This window comes from Triturus cristatus, chromosome 3_1 (assembly GCF_964204655.1).
Source record: "Triturus cristatus chromosome 3_1, aTriCri1.1, whole genome shotgun sequence".
NCBI classification, from domain to species: Eukaryota; Metazoa; Chordata; class Amphibia; order Caudata; family Salamandridae; genus Triturus; species Triturus cristatus.
In genome coordinates, this window is record NC_140583.1 from 427,192,235 (window position 1) to 427,214,744 (window position 22,510).

At 45.9% G+C, this 22,510-nt stretch overlaps 1 protein-coding gene across 1 annotated transcript in view; it reads right to left on the bottom strand.

Moving 5' to 3' along the window:
- FBN1 (fibrillin 1) overlaps positions 1 to 22,510 on the bottom strand; it is a 722,489-nt gene that overhangs the window by 223,421 nt on the left and 476,558 nt on the right. Inside the window, exons 17-20 of the mRNA XM_085644212.1 lie at positions 22,099 to 22,152; positions 19,753 to 19,878; positions 6,880 to 7,005; positions 3,556 to 3,675 (exon numbers count right to left, since the gene is read on the bottom strand). Of these exons, the coding sequence (XP_085500338.1) occupies positions 3,556 to 3,675; positions 6,880 to 7,005; positions 19,753 to 19,878; positions 22,099 to 22,152 (426 nt within the window). The remainder of the gene's footprint in view (positions 1 to 3,555; positions 3,676 to 6,879; positions 7,006 to 19,752; positions 19,879 to 22,098; positions 22,153 to 22,510) is intronic.

Consider the following 22,510-nt stretch of genomic DNA (forward strand, 5'->3'; position numbering starts at 1 on the left):
CTATCGGCCACCAAGTGTGGTTCCATAGGGACGGACCGTCAAAAAACTCCATCACCTCCGTCTTATCCGTGTTGATTTTAAGGTAGTTACTGCTCATCCAGCTCATGATGTGAGTCAGACAAGCATGGAAACACGCAGCAACAGACTCAGACTGTTTAGATACAGAGATGATAATCTGTGAGTCCTCCACGTAAGGCTCAAACGAGAAACCATGCTGTCTGATGAGACTTGCGAGTGGGGTGACATATATATTAAACAGAGTTGGTGACAGTGCCACTCCCTGTGGCACTCCAAATGGGAGAAGGAAGGGTTCAGTTTGTAGATTTTCCCAATGTATGGTCTGTTCCCTATCCTCTAGAAATGAGGAGCGGAGCGACATAGCCGCATCACCAATCCCCACCGCCTTCAGCCGCCACAGTAACACCGGGTTATTCACTGTGTCAAATGCTGCTGATAGGTCCAGGAGGATGAGGATAGCTCACCCCCCCATCTACCTGTCTCCGAATCTCCTCTGTTGCCATGACAAGCGCAGTCTCTGTCGAATGACACGACTGGAAGCCATGCTGACTTGAGTCCAGCAGGTTGTTAACGTCTAGATATGACGTCAGCTCCTGGTTTATCGACCTTTCAAGAATTTTGGCTGCAATTGTCAGACACGAGATAGGTCGATAGTTCTTGACCTCCAATGGATCAAGCGCCGGCTTTTTCAAGATTGGTCTAATGCAGGCTTTTTTCCAGACCGACGGATAACTCCCCTACTCAATTACTTGATTTAGAATGGGAGTTAAATGTCTGCTCATAGACCCGGAAACCACATGCATAACGGCCGGTGGGCATGGATCCTTCGGGGACCTTGACTTAGTGGATAGCAGGATTTTGTTGAATTAATCCTGGAGGAATGGTTAAATACTCTGGTTCCACCAAAGTATCTATCACAGTGTTTTGTGGTGGACCAAGCACAGAACCATAACTCAATGCCCCCCACCCAGAGCTGCATCAAAACCAATCATAGTGAAAGTGCACTACTAGAAAGATCGAGACAGCATACTGAAGATGGCCAGAAAATAGAGAAATGTAATGTATAATTTCCCACATATTATTTTCTTCTTTGACTGCTTGAGAAAAGTCCGCAAGTAGTGGAAATCTTTTGACAAAGTGAAAAAGAAACTGCAGGCAATGAATCTATGCTACATGCCTCTTTACCTGTCCAAACCCAAAACGATTCATGGCTTTAGATCTCACTTTTTTGAGACACTGGAAGTTGCATGGGACTAGGCAGCAGAGCAGAAGTAGCTACACCAACCTACCACAAATAGATCACAGGACTTAGGCTGGACAAGTAGGTTATCAGAAGTGTAGGACAATGACTTAGAAGGACAAAATGGGAGTGGATAACCAGACCGAAGGATAAAAGGTTTGACTCATTAGGGGTGGAAGAAAGAGAGAGAAGGCCCAACAGAGGATGCTGCAGGAGATCAGACACCACAGCACCATGAAGACAAATGATAAAACAAATGCTCCAGAGATCAGGTACAACATGAGAATGAGGTAAGGGTGGTGAGGTGCCAACATTTCTTGAATTAATTGTATGGGGGGACAATTACATGGAATAGACTGGGTCTGTTCTGTATCCATCAGCTGGAAGTTAATTGTCGGGGGAAAGGCTGATGCATTGTCAGATGGGACTTTCACAAAAGCACATGTTTAAGGTCGAGATGTAACCACACATAATGGGAATAGACATCAGGCCTCTCGACCCCTTCACAATATACTATTACGGGGGAACCATGTCCGAGAAGACAATGGTAAAATTTAAATACAAAGTTTGGGATGAGGACTATTAATGGTCTGGTGGACAGAATTAAACATGTAATGGTAGGACAATTCCTCAGGTGATTTGAACCAGAGATCAGCCTGTTGCAGGAGACATATATGAAAGATGCTGGATGTACCTTTCTGGCCAAGGGGAAAAACAAACTGATCACATTGGTGGGATTTACAATAGGCGTTAGAGAAGTGCCAATTATGATGAAAAAGGGCCACTTATTCAAGACATTGAAAAAATGGAAAGACCCAAATAGGTGCTTCCCTGGGGTGACAGGCATCTGCGGACAACAAACTCTTACACTTGTTGGTCTATACAATTCTCCAACATTGAAGGAAAACATGCTCACTGAAGTGGGAGAGAAGCATTTGAACACACAAGATTCATTGCACATCATAGCAGGGGACCTTAATGACGTTATGGATAGCCTATGTGACAAATCTTGCAGTAGACAACACAGGGAGGGAGAGGAGACACAATTAAAGACATTCGTGAACAGGAATGACCTGACTAACGTGTTTAGATGGGACCATCCACATGACTCACAATGCTCCTGTTACCTTGGGGTACACCATCTAGGGGTGGAGGGAAGAATGACCCAATAAAAGACAAACAATAAGAGAAGACATGAAGCAAAAGGGTTACAGAGAAAGTAGTTCAGCATGGAAGAGCCAGATGATTCTGAAATATGTGATCTAGAGTTCACATGAAAAGAAGCAGAGAATTAGGGCAAATAGGGAGTGGTAAGAAAAGAAAACAAATACTCTGTGCAAAAGCATAAATTCAAATAATTAAATCCTAATCCTTCTGCAGTGCCAGTACATGAAGTCAAGAATGTAAATAAAATACCTGAAATACATTCAGGCAATTCAACCCAAAGCTACACCACTGGAAGGAGGTCTTATTAAATTACATGCAGAGACCATAAAACAGCCAAGACTACATCAAATGAAAAGATACTTAAGTTGAATACCCCAAGAAATAAAAGGTGTCCTAAATATGAACACACAGAGGGAGAAATCTGTGGATCATTGAGTCAATCTGTCTATTAAAGGTGAGTTTGTCCATTTTCTAAAACATCATCCTCAGAGTGCAGATAACGGATAACAAGAAGTCTGTGTTGATATATAGAAAGAGGGAAGTGAGCATTGACTCAAAAGCAAAACAAACCTGTGGCATGGATAAGATCTACAAAGTTACCCAGTATAGTCAAAGCGTATGGCTGAAGATGCTCCAGAAAATACAGATACCAGAGAGCTGTCCAATTAAGAAATGTATTGCCATTATGTATGAAGAAGGACGTCTTTTCAAGCTCATTCACGATAAAGGCAGACCATGAAGCCACATAACAGGCCCAAACCTTGCCCTAGTCTAAATCTCTGGATGAAAAGAAGACTAGGTTGCATGATTTGACAAGGCCACTTACAGAACCTATATTTCAGGATCCAACTATATTCCATGTTTTACTATCTTCACATCTAATATTGCAACTTTGATTTTTAGGTGTATTTGTTAACAAATGATTGCTTCAAGGCAATTGGGCATGAACATTCTAACATTCCACATGATTTAATGTTTACTTTACTCAATGTAAACGTTTAACTGTGTTGTAAATCATTTGCTTGTGAACTACAAATATGCTTAATAAAAGTTGAATCGGAAATACCCTTGGATATCATCAACAAATAAACAATGGAAACTACTACTGTTTGAAAGTCTGTGTTCCTTACCAACACAGATGGTTCCTGTTGTATCCAGAGTACTTCCGGTGGGGCACTCACATACAAAGGAGCTTGGTGTGTTCTTGCAGACTCCATTAATGCAGGGACTGGACTCACATTCATCAATATCTACAGGAGGAACAGAAGTCGATGTAACTATTAGGCAATGTTTGGATTGTTAAAATGTAGAAACAAGCCTTCATCAGGACACGTGAGTATACAGTTGAATTAAATATTATGAGGAAGTCACTGGATAATGTACTAAATCACAAAAGTCTCAAAACAACCTAAAAGAGTTTTGATACATCATTTTGAAATTAAATTGAACATTATAATTTTTATCTATAAAAACTAAGGGTGAGAACATTTTAACAGTCCCCAGTTGTGAGCAGAAATACTTGGCTGGCAGAGAGAAACAGTAAATAAATACAGACTATTGTGAACGATAAGAGCTACCCGGTCTTGCCACACTGTCTAGCTACTTGTCTGTATATTTCTTGCTACTTTGCTGCATTTTTTTTATACCAATGTCATCAACCCACCTTTTACACGCCCAGGCCCCATCTTTCTTCCCTCTTTTACAAATTGCATCAATGGATTAGATCACCCGCTAACCAGGTCTCCTGCAAGCAGATTATCTCATTCTCTTCCCAGATTTTAGTAAGATCTATCATTCTAATTAAGTTTCCCAACCCACAGACATTCCAGGACACAACTCACAATCTAGCGGATGAGGCACCAACTAATACACCTGCCACCCCCTGCCCCATGAGAAGACACTCTCCCTATCCACACTTAGACGAAAAAATCTATTGCGACGTAGGATTGGGTCTAACACTCCTTCTCTTGAGTAGGTAAATTGTTACCTCAAGGGTACTCCGATTATAATCCACCAAGTGGGAAAGGGCCGGCAGTACCTCTGCTCCAATTAAAAAATGTAGTTGTTCCAAATTAAGGCCACATGATTAGCCAACTGCGGCAACTGTAGATAAGGCGTCTCTACCTCTGTTACAGGCACTATTCTTAGGCCAAGTTTATTGAACTCATCTCCAGTCTACAAAACCAAGCCCACTTAAACTGAAGAACTAAAATTAATTTTCGTGATTTCTCTTCTTGCTTTGGAATCTCTGAAGGCTACTTGCTCTTTATCCCTTGACCTAAGCTCCTCCAATGCCTTACAGGTTGAGAATGCCCTCAATAAGCTGGCCCTGTTCAGCAGCTTCCATTTACTTGCCTTTTTCCCCTTACAGGCCACACCTAAATACAAGCATTTTGCTCTGGGATCCCCGCCAAGATCTGTGCTTGATCTTGGTCCGACTCTAGACAAAGTTGTCCAGTACTTGGGAAATCTTGGCACTTCATTGTCTTAAGGTTCCTTTCCTTTTGTGGGGAGGGATTTCTCATGGTTACCTGAACTCATTTTCCTGAACATGTGGGCCCCTTAATTCACATTTTATTACGTTTATTGCTAAAGCCTCTACTAACGCCCGACTGCAATTGGGCGCGTCCTCCTTTGCCACACCCTTTGCTCTCTTTGTCACACCCTGACATACTCTTCTATTTATCCATTGGTTCTTTGCAGGATGTGGCTGATCGGCTTGGTCTTCTACTGACATAGGTTTCCTTGTATTAAAACAGCATAAACGCCAATTTCTGGCCCAACCATGATTCCATCTTCTCATCAGCATAGGTCTTCCCTGATCCCCCACTTGTGCTGGTACCTCCTCACCAAGCTCCACAGTTTGGGAGGCTACTGGCATTACAAGTGTAGGCAAACAGGAGTTAATTGACTTTAGTTCACAGTGGATCTCTTTCAGTATACCAGCCTCCGCTCTCAGGGACTCATTTGCAGCAAGTGAAAATTCAAATAGTCCATGCAAGGTTTTCTATATTGATAGTAAAACATCCAGTATCGGTGAGGGACCAGTGAATGAAGAGTCCATATTTGCAGCTGAAGTGGTCATAGTTCCTTGAGCTGCACTGTGAGGTGACACACAAGCTGTATTGGGCATAGCAGCCAGAATTCTTCTAGGGTGTCCGTTAACAAGTACTTCCCTATTGCTTTTAATCTCCAGGGGTCACCCCGCTAGCCTGTAACCCTGTTCAGAGCTCGCAAAACTCAGCTCAGAAGGACAGAACAGGCATGAAGAGGAGGAAAGTAGTGGTGTATCACTTCAGTATTTTCAAATAAGTCCAAAGCCTCCTTTTTCTGGTCATGTAATAAATTTAGGGGTCCTCCTACGGGGAGACCACTTGACCCACATTTGCAGAAGCCGCCGTCACAATGAACCTGAAGTGCTTTCCCACAAAGTCCTTGAACAAAACTGCCAGGATTTTTGCTGAGGATTGCACATTTCCGAGAGCGTTCAACTCCAACATGGCTTATCTCATCATAACATTAGGTCAAAACTATTTCAGGTCCTGAAGATTCCCTAATTTCAGGTGTAATGACTATCCCCAACCATTTCCAACCAGTTTTTAGAGCACTTGAAGGTTTGCAATAAATTTACATGCCTCCTCCTTTTGTACATAGTGACTAGAGCAGTGCTACTGAGCCGCCACCTCCACCATGTATAACCGTTTTCCTGGTATATGCTGTACTTCAATTGTGCACCCTTAGAACGCTCCCTCTCCTTAAATTCAGGGAGCTATGGTGCCAATGGACCCAATGCAGGGAAGTCTCTTGGAATGCCTTCCAGGATTGTCTGGCCATCCAGGACCTTTGCTGACTGTCCCTTTCAGTGCAAAATTAAGAATTGCAGCAACTTGCCCCTATGACAGGGGCTCCTTCCGGCCCCTGCCGGCTGTGCCAAAGGCGCAAGGAGACCCGAAGTAAATTTCAGCCGGCTAGCCAAAGCCACAAAGATGGAGAGAAGTAACTCCAGGTGCTGGAGAGAATTATACTGCTAGATATTTACAATACTTTGAAGGCAGCACTAAAAGGCGTATTTTGAGAGTAGTAGCTCCAGGTGCCGCCAACCGAGGAATGAAGCCCCCATGTACAGCCTCCCCTTCACGTCATTTAATATTTTATTTTAAAGTGCCCAGCAAGTTCAATCTACTAAACTTTCAAAAACTAAAGTAAGCATCCAAACCCAAAAGCACTTGAAAATTCAAATGATTCAGGGTCTGGGCGATGAAGTCGCATTGGCCTATCTTCTACCCGTAGTGTAATTTTATGATACAGCATCATTCTTCTACATTTCTTATCTAATGGTTCAGAATGACACGCTATTTATTAAGAGACATGCCATAGACCAATTTGGTACATATACTAATAATCAACAGGGTAACTCTGAAGAAAAAGGAATCTAAAGTTTTTAGTTTTCTTACCTTCACATGTTTTTTGATCTGGCTTGTATACGTATCCCTTTGGACAGGTGCAGGTAAAACTTCCAGGGGTGTTTCTGCACTGGCCATTATCACAGAGCAACCTGTTCAGTGTGCATTCATCAATATCTGCAACCAAGAATGAGATTAAGCAAATTATATTAATACATTTCTTCTGTATTGCTACTGCCATTATTGTAATGTTTATTGTGACTCCTGCTACGTCTTATCTGCGACAAAAGACAAGGCCCAATCCAAAAGAAATAATAACTATATGGACTATTAATAAATGTAGTAGAAGACACCATCATGTCTGGCCTTTTTAACTGGATGCAAGTTTTTATACATTGTTTTTTGGACATTATCCAATTGTGATTACACAATGGTAAAAAACCTTCAGTACAATGTTAGCAATTCCTAGCCCTAACAACAAAGATTGTAGATTGAATAATGACTTATCAATGACATTTTTCCAGTGAATAATCTACAATCTTTTAAGCATCTAAACATTTCACACATTTCATAGAAACTTGTAATCCTGCAGCCATTTCTTTCATGTCATATGTAAACGTATAGTTATATCTAATCGACAGATGAAGAAAAAATGTTTCTAATGGTAGAACTTAATTTTAATTTAAGATGATGCACTCTTCAGAACATTCTTTGCAGCTGTTGCTGACCCCGATTTGATGGGCTTTTTAAACATGTATTTTCTTAAGGAAGGGCCAATGGCCCTTTTCATCGTAGAAGAATACTAGTTCAAGATGGCTGCCGAGATTACAAGATTATCACACAACATCCTGATGTGCTTTTCTACTTACCAATAGATCTAGAAATTATGGAGGCAGCAGTTCTGGTAAGAGATCTTAAAGTAGTTCATCATTAGTCTTTCACTCTGTAAGCGTGGTTTCAGAATAATGGCCAACCCCTTTGAAGCCCCTTTGTTTCTATTTTGTTACTTTTTATGAAGGACTGTTTGGTGAGAGGCAAAAACTGGTTTCTGCTTCCTCTCTACTATTTCCACTCATGAAAGCAGTAGGGCTTTCGGATGTTTTGTCAATCCCCTCCCATGGTAGACACTAGGGGATGTATTGCCAGATTTGCCACTGCTGCAGGCATGTCCCTCCTTGGCTCATCCTGTGCTCCCTTCATCAATGCTGCTGTTCATGTTATGCCGCTGTGAGCCAGGCTGCAGAGCTGATGGTAGGATGAATAGGAGCAGCATGGATGCCATCTCAGATCTGTACCAACTGTAGGAAATGGATGCTGCAGATGAGAGAGGCTGGGGTACTCAAAACAACAAACTTCCTCTCAATGGAGCCCACTGCCTATGTTACCAGGCACTGTCATAATATACTGTCCTGTCCTACAAACATTAGAGCACCAAACACAAGAACAGTTCTTAATATACAGTAGAACAATGAAGGAATATACTTTAATCACCCCCTTGTGGCATAACTACTTCAAAATGAAATCGGGGTGTGCAATATGGAAAAATATTTTTAGTTTCACAATGGTAACTCCAAATTGACCTCAAGGCTAAACCCTATCTTTGCATTTACGAGGCTCACTGTTTGGACACTTACAGGACACAGCAATCTTTTAAAGATAATACATTAATTTTTTCAATTTGGATTGTTGTGTTCTACTTATTAATTATAACATTATATCCTTTGGGTAACTCAGTGTTTCACTTTTGATTATGGAAATGCTTGAACATTCCAAGCCTTCATGTATAATTAACATGTAAAAGAATGAATAAGAAGGATCTTTAAAAAAGTGACTAGACTCTATAAAAGTGTACCAAAACATGAGTTCTTTGTTTAAATAGTCCCTATTAAACAATGTTTATTGCTTTGGGGAAAAGTTCTATAATAAAAAAATGTCATAGAAAATATTTTTCATATGCAATACCTATTGGGTTCTCGAATGCTTGTTTTTTTTAAGTGTTCATGTGCCCACTGGCATAGAATTACTTTCAGTGGGTGCCCCTGTCTTTGTACCAGTGCTTCCTCAGACCATACAGGAGGCTGCAGGACCCACTCAGTCTTGCTGAAGCCCACACTCAAGCACACATTCTTCTGCACTGGGAGGGGACATTGGCTGCTCTTCTCTCCACTTTTCCCCAGACATGGGTATGGGGAATGGGAAAGGTATGTTGATGTGATCCTCGATGATGGTCTTTTGAAACCCCTAAGAGGATGGGCTATACTTTTCAGGCTAAAGTGCCGCCCTGGGGAAATCAACTTCTTTCTCCGGTCCCTCCACCATCTGCAGGGAATTGTACCGGGGCTTCCCCATCTCAAATGGATTATTAGAAAGAAATAACACAAAAGGACTCCTGGTCCCATAGAACCTCTGGGGTTTATTTATATAAATGGGTGCCACCAAGCCGCAATGTGCCCAATGCTAGCATTTAAGTATGGCACACATTAATTCTACAACTTTTTTAAGACTAGCTATCTTTAGGACTATCTTGTGCCTGCTTGCCCAACTTAACAGGGACTTGGTCATTTTTTGGCTCTTGGCGGCGGGCTTCAGCCACCAGGAGTGTTCTTGTGGGCCTCATGGAAATCACATTTTTGATGACCTTTTCTGTTGCTTTGGATAATTCTTCACAGCCCCTTGTCACCTTTGTTTCTTCCTTGTTAGCAACAGCATGGTGTAAGTGACAGGACTGGCTTTCCTAGGCAGCCCTTGCCAGTCTTTTAAATAAGAGTCTACCTGCAGCAGCACTCTATGGACTTCTAAGCAAATCACTCTCTCTGTCCACACCTCCTGATGCCTTCAGTCACTAGCAGGGTTCCTGTCTGTCTAGCAGGAGTCTGTGGAAGACATTCGTAGGTCAGCAACAACCAGAACCAAGCACCAGAAGATGAAGTGGAACATCTTTCTTCAGGGACCCCAGTAAGTCCATCCTGTACTGTTCCTTAAAATGAGGCTAAGAGCTAACACCTAAAGCTTTGGAGATGGAATCCAACAAAAGACCTGAAGTACCAGTCTAGACTAGGTCCCCCAACTCTAGTTACAGTTCATCCACTGTGTGTGTGTCTGTCCTTCTCCCAAAGGTTCTACTCTGTGCAGCAGTTTAAAAATGGATGTGGAGAAGTCTAGATGGAGGGAGTTCATACCCAATGCAGAACTGCCGCTTCACTCCTCCGCTACTAACTGCTCTTTCATGGAGCAGTCCACTAGCCTTTTATTAAGATGCCGCTGAACAAGACATTGTAGCACACCACTCTTCTCACCAAGTCTACCCCCATTCAGGTGTGGTTACTTCCTTCCATGACATTAAAGAACCCCCGGGGTAGCTGGAGCAAGAGGTCTGTCTGCCTTCCCTTTGTCCCACATGGGATCATCCTGCAGGCAACAGGCAGATTCTTGCTGATCTCCGGGGATATTTGGAGCCATGCGCTAAGTTCAAGATGGTGGGCCATAGCAGTTGCCTTGAGCCCCTGCAGGCCTGTGGATTGCTCTGGCTCATGTGAGGTGAGGCGATCCCTTGTCTGGATTCCAAGAGCTGGGGACTGTAACACAGGTGCGAAATGTATGTGCTCCCACAAAAGAAACCATAGCCTGGCGGCTGTATGAAGAGGATGTGACCTGACCGATTTGATTCCTCCTGCCCCCGTACTCTCCACAGGAGAACAGCAGCAGTGTGCTGTGGTAAGTCGACTAGAGACCTGCAGGACAGAAGGTGCAGGAGTGATGCCGGCTTGGCTGCACTTGGCGAGTGCTTCCTGCTTTGAGGGCACATAAGAGGATAGCCAAAAAGGAAAAAGCACTAGAGGCATTTATTTTCAATGCTGCAGGGGGCACTGCCTAAAGCTGTCTGCTCCTACCGGCCCAGAATATTCTGGGTGGGGGCAGACCTTCCCAGTTGGGGCCTGGTATGAAGAATTTGAAGGCAATCAAGGGCATTTGGGAGTCTAAGCAGAAATAAAAGCCGATATACCTGCACGGCAGCAGAGCACTATAGGGGTAAGCCCAGCCATACAACCATGGGAAGGCAACTAAAGCATGAAGACGCTTGCCAGTAGGCCCTCAAGCGGAGGCCCGGATGCCTTCTGCTCATGGTGCTGGGATGCCCCAACCCATGACACTCCTAAAAGGTTGGATACTATATTGGCCGCTATCAAGTCCACGTGGGATTCATTAGAGCAGAAGATTGACACTGCAGTACTGGATTTGAATCTGCTGAGGGCCTATCAGAGGAAAATGTCAAACTGGGTCTCGAGAACTGAGGCAATACTCACTGAGCTAGTCCGGCACACATATGAGTTGCATAAACAGATGCAGTAAGTAACTGAACTGTTCTGATATCTTAAATAAAGGCACAACAACTTAAGAATAGTATGCCAACCGGAAAAGTTCAAAGGGAAAGTTATGTATGGTAACCTTCCTGTAGAACTGGCTAAAACAATGTGTCTGAGAGGCTGATCTTGTTCTTTGCTTTGGAGAGGGTCCACAGAGTGATGCCAAAACTGCTGCCACCCAGGTCTTCTCCATGATTTGTGGTGGCGTGGTTGCTCCATTTCTAAGATAGGGACCATATACAACACCATGTCTAGCAAACAGTGGCTAACTAACTTAAGCTAACTAACAGTAGTAAATAGTAGGGTTTTATTTTTCCAAACTTTACTGTGACTATAAAATAGAAATTTTCAGCACTCGCTGAAGCTGAGAAAAAATGGTGAGAAATGGGAGTCTAATGTGGCTTGTTGTTTCCAGCAAAACTGAAATGAATCTCTGCCCAGGACACCCTGTTTTTCACTGATCCACAAAAAGTGTGTGACTGGGCAGAACAGCAAATACAACGAACTAATGCAGAGCTTGCAGACGTACGAGTTACTTACCTTCGGTAACAATGTATCTGGTGGAGACGATTCTAGCCGCAGATTCCTTATTGTAGAATTATCCCCAGGCGTGAGACTGGATCTGGAAACTTTTTGCCACAGCATCCCTGCGTGCCAGGGGGCAGGGCGACACCATGCGACTCTGCCTAGGTGTCGTCCACGTACGTGACGTCAGCGAGGTCACATAAGCCCCACCCCGGCGCACCTACCTCAGTTATCTTCAGAGAACTTTTCCGTGCCACAACGCGGAGCCACCGGGCAAACTGTAGGAGCAGGGGAACAGTGAGCGAAAGAGTAGAAACAAAGAACGGAGACAAGCGACACCATAAGGAGCGGTGCAACACTGCAGCCTCCAAAGGCAGGGGCGGAATAAAGAACAGAGCAGAGCCCCGAGAAGCCACCCTGCCAGCATGTAACCGCCTTCCCCCCACCTCCCCCGGAGACATGGAACATATGTAAGGGCAGGACACCTGTAGCAGGCCTACAACTCCCACCCGGGAATAGGGAATGGGAGCCAGCCCCAGAACAGACAGGAGGACAACAACAACAACAACCCTCCAAGCCACCCCGGCACAGAGGGCAACCATCCTCCAAGGAACAAGGGCAGGGCATGGCCAGGTGACCCCCAGACAGAGGACGGCAGAGGGGCAGGGACCCCCAGCAGCAAGAGGAAGGGAGGGCAGAGATTGAAGGTAAACCCCCCCCCCAAACCTGGAGCAGCCCGAGTAGCGGGGCACAGGAGCACCATAACCCCATCCTCCAGAGAACCAAGGGGAGGAAGGAACAGCAACAAGACGGAGCAACCCGCCAAGAGCAAAGGAATGCACTCACAAGAGACACAGCCCCCCACCTGGAGGCGAGTGCCGAGACCAATCCATGGGTCATCGCAGAACGGGGAGGAAGAGTGGGCCGTGAAGGAATCTGCGGCTAGAATCATCTCTACCAGATACATCGTTACCGAAGGTAAGTAACTCGTACATCTGATAGAGACTACTAGCTGCAGATTCCTTCACGTAGAATAGATACCCTAGCAATACCCACGGGGAAGGAGGGTCTGCGAAAGGACCCCCCCAGCCATAACAGGACAGAGGATCACACAGGGGACCAGACCTGCGGATCGGGCAATAACCCGGCCCCTCCCAGGCAAGAGGAGCCCCCCACAAGCAGAACACCACCAACCCCAGAGGGATGGGGGAAGAAGAAAAAAGGGGGGCCTTCACACTCAAGATAGAGGAACCAAGGGCCAGACCAGAGAGGCCGAAGTACCCCACACCCTTCAAAGCAATAAGCTTCCCTCCAAAGCCAGGGGGAGAGCCCAGAGGGCCCAAGGAAACAAGGGAAAAGAAGGCTAAGCCACACCAAATGGAAGGCAATAGGCCAACCAGAGCGGTGCTAACAGACAAGCCGCCAGAACAAGAAAAACCAGCCCAGGGCCCCAGGAAGAATGAGTGGGCAACACCTGACAAGGGAGGGCACAGAACTATCCCAAGCAGGGAGAAGAGGAAAGGGCCGGACACACCCCCACGAAGGGCCGCGCACACGAAGCAAAGCAACATACAGAAACGCCATGGAGAACAGGCCACCAGAACTCCCCAGCAGAGCGCAAGCTGTATAACAGCTACCACTACCCCACATAGGGTACGTTAAGTCCCAAGACATGGGAACCCTCTTTGGAAGAACTTCCGCAACAGAGAAAAAACAAAAGAGCCACAGGGAAAACACCTCGCGAACAGCTTGACAATCAGCCCAAAGAAAAACAGAAGGCCTAATCTCTGGGCCAAGTCTGTGTAACAGTTCTAGCAAAAAACACACACACAGCGAACAAGGGCCGTCCAGCAGCCAACATTGCCAAAGTCCCCACAAGGAGGACTCAATGGCCAGAAAACACACTCCACCGCAAGAGCGACCATCCCAAGAAGGACCAGAACCAGCTCAACTCCTTAATCACTGAGGAGGAGGAGGAGGAGTATAAGAGGGAGGATGACGGAGCCCCACCAGGAACCTTTGGATGGCAGAGTCAGCTGGGGCATGGAACAACAGGCTACCATCAAACGGGAGATCAATGAGCCGTTCCCGAATATTTTCGGGGAAGACGCCGTCCCGAAGCCAAGCATGGCGACGGAGGGCAACTAAGGAAGCCATGGCCCGGCCCAGCACCTCCGAGATGTCCAGAGCAGAGTGAAGGATGAACGCCGCTAGCTCCCAGCCATCCAACGCATGACACCGTAAGTCCACCTGAACAGTCTCCTGAGAAGCTGCGGATCCCAAAGACTCAACCGAGTCCCACAGACAAGAGGAGGACACACAAGATGTTCAGGGCCCGCAGGGCTGCGCCGGTCGAGGCAAACATGTTGCGCCCCCAAGAGTCCAGCCAGCGAGCCTCCCAGGAGGGCGGAGTCAACAGCAGCAGCTGGGAGGGAAAGGCGGTCCGCAAAAGAGGACTGGCGGCATAGGGGTGGAGGGAAAGACACGCTGGGTCACACGGCACCGGAAATTGCTGGTGTAGAAGGTGCTGAGGCACCGGATCCCCTGAGGCAGGACGCCCCCAAGCCCCCGTCAGGGACGAAAGGAGCGAACCCTCAAAGGGAAGCAAGATCTTCCTCCCACCAGAGCCCTGGTGGAGAACCTCCAAGAGATGATCTGCCGGAAAATGAGCAATCGTGTCACCCATGCGCAGAGTATCCGCACCCGCCTCTGTAGGGCCCCGCGGCGGAGAAAGCAGCTCCTCAGTGGGCGACGGCTGCAGACTAAGGCAGCCGTCCCCCAAGCCAAGCGGAACGGGCAGCAGGGGCCAGACCTGGAAGGTAGGAGGAGCCGAGGAATGGGGGACCTGCCATTCCTCCGGCGAACACCGCGGCCTCAGAAATGGCGGGGAGCCACCCTTCGACGATGCCGGTGAAAAAGACACCACTCGGCGGCCAGTTTCCGTTGAGGACGGCACCAATATACAGGCAGCCTCCGGAGCAGAGGGAGTGTCCAAAGACGAATCCGCAACTCGACGCCTGTCATGAGCCGTAGAGTCCGCCGCCTGAGGCAGAGCGGTAACGCCAGCCTGCGCCAAAGGAGACGCTATATAGGGCTCCTCGAAGTCACACTGCGCTGGGGACTGGAGCGGGGCCGGAGTCGCATTGGACAGGGGGCCGCGTCGGAATGGCACCAACTCAACCTCCGCCAAGGCAGCCGCCTGCGTGGAAGGACGAGAAGGACCAGGGGAGTGACACGAAGCCCTCCGCCAGCCTCGGCCCAGTATACGACAGAGGTGGTCCGGCGAGCCATGCGGCGCTGCCAGAGCTGACCCAACCTCCGACTCACCCTCCAACAAGGCAGCTGCCTGCGTGGAGGGATGAGAATGTCCTGGAGCAGGGTAAGGGGTTCGTTCCCAGCCTCGACCCGGAGCGGGATGAGGAGAGTCCACCGACTCCTGTGGCGCCGCCCGGTCCAGCAGCTGCCGGCGTCATAGCGGCATCACCTCGGCCTTAGATGCCTTGTCAAGGGACCGAGAGGGGCTTGGGGATGGGACCTGAGCCCCGGCGACCTCACGTGACACCACAGGGACTCCCGTGAGAGTTTGCGGCGAGGCAGAGATGCTGTGGTGTGAAGGAGGGACCCCAGAGGAGCCGCACCCCAACAGCACCACATCTTCCAAGCCTGGATCCGACCCAGTCGGGGCCGGAGCCACCGGCTGCGCCGCAGAAGGCCCCGCGCAAGGCAAGGGAACCGCTGACGCCCCAGGAGGGAAAGGGGGAGGAGACGCCAGCGAGGCCTGCAAAGCCACCGCGTATGTCTCCATCTGGACTCTCGATGCTTCATCACCGGGAAACGGTGGGTAGGAGGACACATGGGCTGCATCACCCGCAGAGGGTCCATGCCCCCGGCAGGCCGAAACCCGGCCCCCGGGGACAAACTGCGACACTTACCCACCGGTGAGCGACGCTCTCGCGACATCAGGGAAGGGCGATGGCGACGACCACAGCCGTCAGCCGTGGCTGATCGAGGGGAGGAGGTCGACCTGGAGAGACGCGCAGAGAGAAGTTTCATTCGGCGCTCCTGCCGCGACTTCGGCTTCAACTGTTGGCACGCCTCACAATCCGTGGTGCCGTGATCCTCCCCCAAAATCCACATACAAATGCGATGAGGGTCCATCGCCGACATGAGATGCCCACACGACGTGCAAGCTTTGAAGCCCGAAGGCATTCGCATACTCTTCCACCAAGAGAAGGACAATGATGAAGAAAAAAGGGCCCGAAACAGGCCCGTAGCAAGACCGGATCCGCGTTGCATGCGGAAATGGAAAAAACTGACATAGGCGCGCCGGGTGGGGCTTATGTGACCTCGCTGATGTCACGTACGCGGACGACGCTTAGGCGGAGTCGCGTGGTGTCGCCCTGTCCCCTGGCGCGCAGGGATGCTGTGGCAAAACGTTTCTGGATCCAGTCTCAGGCCTTGGGATAATTCTACGTGAAGGAATCTGTGGTTAGTAGTCTCTATCAGATATTAATTTTCGCACACAGGTGTGCATTAGACGAAGAGAAACCAAACTAACTACCACAACAACCATTGCACCAACAATATCAGCAGGAGAGATCCCTGTCAGCAATCACAGCATGGTGGGCAACAACTGTCCAATGATGTGGGTATATCTGAAGGGAATTCATCCTCAAACCCGAGGTATGAATATTAACAATTCACAGGATGCTAAAGGTGACCCACATGGCATGCGGATTATGTTATTTGAAAATAAAACCCGGATTGGAGTGGGGCTACATCCCCAGCACAAACCTGGGGTACAAGGATTGCTACTTTGCTGTGTATTGGTGTACATGATGTGTGTCTGGTGGTTCCGGAAGACATTATAGGACACTGGATCACAGTTAACCCAATTTTTATAGATGCTGAATGCCTGGTCGGACTGGTGAGGCTGAAGTAGTGTATTAACTGGGATTTGTTTTACAGATTTGGAGAGAGGGCTGTTGCTCTACAGTCCAGGGAGGGATGTGTTGGAAAACAGTTTATTGTTTATTGAGGTTCGGGATCCTGGGAAGCTACAGTCACTGTGATAAGTTATTGTGACCTCAAGGAGAGGGGGTGCAAGGTCGATGCAGTTGGGAGACATCTGTCAGGCAAGGGGCAGAAAACTTGAAGGTTCCAATGCTCACTTAGCAGAAAGTTGGAAAAATTCACATGGAATGTAAGGGGGCTCAACAGCATAGCCAAACAATAGAAGGTTCAGGCTTACATAAGGCACAGAGAAGCTTAGGTTACAATGTCTTAAGAGATACATTTAATTAAGACAAAAGAGCTAGACTTGCAGTAGCGCTGGAGAGGGAAAGTGTACTTTATGCATTCTTCTGCATATGTCAGAAGGGTGCTGATTTGGATCGGACCAGGGGTGCCATTCCAATTGATTACGGAGCTTTAATTCTGGAATGGATTATTTGCATGTGTACTTGACCAAGATTGTATGCACCCCTGAGTACATGCAGAGATTACGCACACTGAGTCCTTGTCCAGCACATATTTTGATCACAACCTGCTGATTATAGCAATACAGTGGAGTAGAATCAAACCCACAATCTGAGCTTCGCCTTTGAAGGTGGAAGCCTCTGCAGATTAAGTATTTGGCAGCACCATCAGGGAGGAAATCCAGAGCTACTTTATGGAGAGTCAGGGTTTTGCCTTGTATAAATTAGTGGAATGGGAGGCCTTCAAAGTGGTGATTAGAGGCCACAGAATTAACATGGGAAGTCGAAAAGCAGGAACAAACCCTTGGGGAATTGGAAAAAAAGGCCAGAACACCTGGAGCTTAAAGAAACATTTCTGGTGGAGCAGGGAAAATGGGTGCATCTTACTGAGCATCTTAGGATTTTTGATTACAAAGAGTACACAGTGAGGCCCAGAACGAACAGGACAAGGTGGGAAGGCCCCTGGCTTTACTGCCCGATCTGCATGAATGGGGATCACCTATTATAGTGAATAAATTAATGAATGGCATTTGTAAAGTGCATGCATACTCCAAAGAGTGTCCTGGTGCTGGAATGTAAGGTTGGCTACTAAATAGTGCTGATCGTCCTATCAAGCTTGTTGAAAAGAGCCAGGTTTTTAGTTTTTTCCTCAAGACAGATAGCTCAGAAATGGAATGAAGTTCCATGGGGAGATTGCTCCAGGCCATCAAGCCAAGGTAGGTGAGGATCTGCCTCCATTTTTGGCCAGAGTTATATAGCAATGGGGTAACCTGATAGGCCACTGGACTTGGGTAAGTTATGGTACAAAAGTTAATATCACAGTGGCGAACCGTCAAACCACATACAAAAACAGAAGAAATTCTTTGTTAGCTAATCAAATTTAGACATCATCATTAAATTATACCAACTAAGGTTGTGATTTTATTTCATCACAAAACAGGAGATAATCAACTCGTAAAGCAAAATGTATTTCATTTTTACACAATTTTTGAAAGAACAGGTGCACAAGGGATGGGGTGGCAAGTGCATGGGAGGGATTTGTGATAGTGATGTGAAGAGGGAAGGTAGTGCGCATATACATCAGCAATCAATATTTACAACCTATCCAGCCAGATGACTGGCCTGCACACATATGACAAATCATAACATAATTGAAGCAGATATCAAATCTCTGTCATCCATGTTTGACAATAAAGCAAACAAAAAATATGTCAACGTTTCGACCCCTATAGAGAACAGGAAACTTTGCGCCTTGGGGGTGGGGTCTTCATCAGGACTGAAGTGAGGGAAATAGGGCGGCACCAATAAGCAGCAAGATCACTTCAGGCACCTGCAAATTTGTCTCCTGCCAGCAGCCCGCATCCACAGGTTACTAATCAACCGTGGCCTCCGTAATCTAACCCACGAACACCGATGAACATTCTGAGAGCCCATGAGGCCCAGCATTCATATCTTCAGCCTGAAGTGATCTTGCTGCTTATTGGTGCCTCCCTATTTCCCTCATGTCAGTTCTAATGAAGACCCCACCCTCAAGACGCAAAGTTTCCTGTTCTCTATAGGGGTCGAAACTTTGACTTTTTTTTTTGCTTTACTGTCAAACATGGATGGTAGAGATTTGATATCTGCTCCAATTATGTTATGATTTGTCATATGTGTGCAAGCCAGTCATCTGGCTGGATAGGTTGTAAATATTGATTGCTGATGTATATATGCGCACTACCTTCCCTCTTCACATCACTATCACAAATCCCTCCCGTGCACTTGCCACCCCATCCCTTGTGCACCCGTTCTTTCAAAAATTGTATAAAATGAAATACATTGTGCTTTACGAGTTGATTATCTCCTGTTTTGTGATGAAATAAAATCACAACCTTAGTTGGTATAATTTAATGGTGATGTCTACATTTGATTAGCTAACAAATAATTTCTTCTGTTTTTGTATGTGGTTTGACGGTTCGCCACTGTGACATTAATTTTTGTACCATCCGTTTTTGGCCAGGCAGATTTTAGAATTCTGACTAAATAGCCAGGAGTAGATTGTAAATTCCTGGAGGGGCGTAAGCACAAATGTTCATCTTCAAGTACACTGCTACTTTCTCATGAAGGGCTTTATGAGCCAGGACCAGCGTTTTAAAGAGAACCTTCTTTTAAATGGGGAGCCAGGGAGCGCTTTTAAATGCGGGGTCATATGGGTTCTAGGAGTAAGGTTGAGAATCATTCTAGCCGCCACATTCTGCACCACTTGGAGTCTACTAAAGTATTAAAGAAGGAGCACAGAGAAAACATAATGGATGGTAATTAATTGAAAAGTAGTTCCATATTACTAAATTATTAAATGTCACAGGTTAATCCAAAGGGTTCTCTTGGGAGAGTGATGTGGGCTTGCTAATAATTCCAGAAACTCCAATAAGTGCTAAGTTATTAGAGACTTTTACAAGGAAGTGCTATCAATTGACCATCACCTTCGTTAATTTATCTGAAGATTAATGACTTACTCGAACAATAGAATGTAAAGTAAATGAAACTATCTACTGGGCGTTATTTAAACAAAGTAATACCTAGACAGTTCTTTCCACTGGAGTCCACTTCATATCCAGAGTTGCATATGCATTTGTATGTCCCACGCAGATTTTCACAGATTCCATTTGGACAAATATCAGGATCCAGTGCACATTCATTAATATCTGCCAATAAAAAGTATAATGAATGATTACATTATGCTCGCAAATGAAATTAGTATAGCATTGAAACACCTGTCATGTGTCTGGCATCTGATGCATGCCACTGCCAACACTACAGGGCCTTATTAAGACCAGATGCAATTCCTACCATCTGCTCTGTCTGTACTTGCAGTATCCCTACCAATAGATAATCACAGAGCATTTTTGTGAAATGGAGTATTGTTAACAAGTGCAGATTGTGAAATCTAAACACAAGTTTTGGAAATTCTTGAAATGACACGGAGACCTTCTCTTTGAGCCCAAAGAAAGAAAGGCTACTCAAGCATCAGAAAGGAAGGGGTATTGACTGGTCAAAGTGGCGGAACCTTAACGACAGCTGCCACGAAAAGAATTCGGATCAATGCTGAATTTGGTGTGGCAAACACCAATTCTGCATGCTATTCCTCATTTTCCAATACCTGGATGTATTTGCCATACCTGTTGAATAACCCACCTAACGGTGTCAGTTTTTACCAGGTGCTTTAAATACCTCTCTTTCCCATTCCACTCATAAACTGAGCTCTTGACACAATTCACAGAGACATGAGGGACAAGGACAAATCCCTACACATTTTGAATAGATGTTCTAAGCAATCAGGACGGATGAACATAAATTCATGGATCCAATTATATGTAGTTGCAGCGGCGGCAAGCACAGGTAAGAGCGGTGAGGTGTTGGTGTGAGGCAGCGCGCAGCAGAAGGGGGGAGACGACAGACGGCGGAATAGGTATCATTTATTTATTTAATTATAACTATTCCGTCGTCTGTCGACTTCTCCCCCTCCCATCCTGCTCCGCCCACCTCACCGGCTCACCACATTTACCTGTGCCGGCCACCGCTGTGTAGTTGTGCTAATAATTGCCATTGTGAAACACCTTTGTGCATTTTCACGATCATCTGCACAGATTCCTGTGCTTTTCTATTTAATGTTTTGCTACAGAAACTTGGCCAAATATTGCCTTTGATTTGGAGTGCCAATAGCAAAGGCGATTATTGTACAGTTCCATGCTTAATGCACACTTTAAATAAATGTCACGGGTGGCACAGAAATGATTTCGTTTGTAAGATGTGCTTTAGTCACATCTGCATGTGAGATTGGAACTAATGTTTGCTGAAACAATTCAAGAAATCTTTCCCTTTGCTTAATGTTATGACATAAAACCAGAATGGTAATCTCAGAAATAGTTTTTTATTTTTTATTTTCCTTTGGGGCCGGATACAGAGACTTGAAATAAATTGCAGATAGTCACTTTTCAGGCTCCTATTCGTACTAGCTCAGAAAATCTCTAGAGGAGGAGTGGAGGACGCGCTCTTTCATTTTCAACTCTTACCAGCCTCCTCCCCTGTGCCAGATTATGGCCCCAATCACAGAGAGCTCACATTCTGCATGTCCTAATTGCATCCCCGCAAATTTGTGATAGCAATGACTTCGCAAATTGGTGGGTGCACAATTTGCATCCAGGTAAGTGAGAAGGGGAATCAACATGCAAAGAGAGATTGTTATTCCCCACTTCTTCATGCACTAGCAGTGCATTTGTACTGGGTTTCCTCAGCCGCAAATCTCAGGGGCAAATACCCACATTTAGAGCACAAAGTATAATCCTGTTCTGGGGTCACAGAGGAGTTTGCGCCCAAACGGGGATTTGCTGGTCCCTCATGATTGTGGTTTTCATGATTGTTCTACTTAATATTGCTACCAACAATATTGTAGCATATTAATATCAAGGGCAGAATATGGAGGGACAACATATGGAAAGGTAAGTGCATATAGAGAGGTATAGAATTATTATTCCTAACTCCACATGTTCGTACCTTGAAGATGTCACCTGTGGGTACATATATGTGGTGCTAGATATAGAAATCTACACCTCTACCTGTCGATATTTCATTTTTGATCTTCTGTCCTTGATATTCTCTCCCATCCATACTGTTCATTCAATGTTCAGGGGGCTCACTGGTTTACACCAGGACCAACAGATTCTGAGGACATTCCTTCCTAGTGGACCCTTTTGCAATGTGACACACACTACACACATCTACACACACACATTCAGGAATGGCTGTTTTGCTCTGTTCATTCACATGACATTTTAAAAAGTCATCCCCCTCCACCCTTCCTGCTCATCTCAGAAGCTTTTACTCTGTTGTATCCATGTTTAGAGAAGTTTATCATGCATTCTTACCACTTCCTGCCGAGGTCATCCCAGGTCCGCTGCTACAGAGCGCCTGATATTCATCTGGAAGGAAGGCAAAGAAGTCTGTTTAGCCTTATTCATTTATCCAATGATCTTCCTCTTTTAACAGAAACTGATAAATGAATATGATGGGCGTCTGTCAGGGATTATTGGACACAATTATTAAAGAACTGGAGTAGGGCTGAAGAGGGGCTTGCATTGTTTCTTTAAAAATACTAAAAGGTGAAAGATCTTCCAAACAGATCCTCTGCTCCTTCCACTGTCACTGGTGTCATGCAGTATAGTCGATATCTTCATGAGAGTCCCAAATGAAAGGCCTTCCATCTAGGTGGCAGAGTCCCAAAGGGACATAGATGTTTGGGCGCTTTCATTACACAAAATGAAATGGTATAAAACCCAT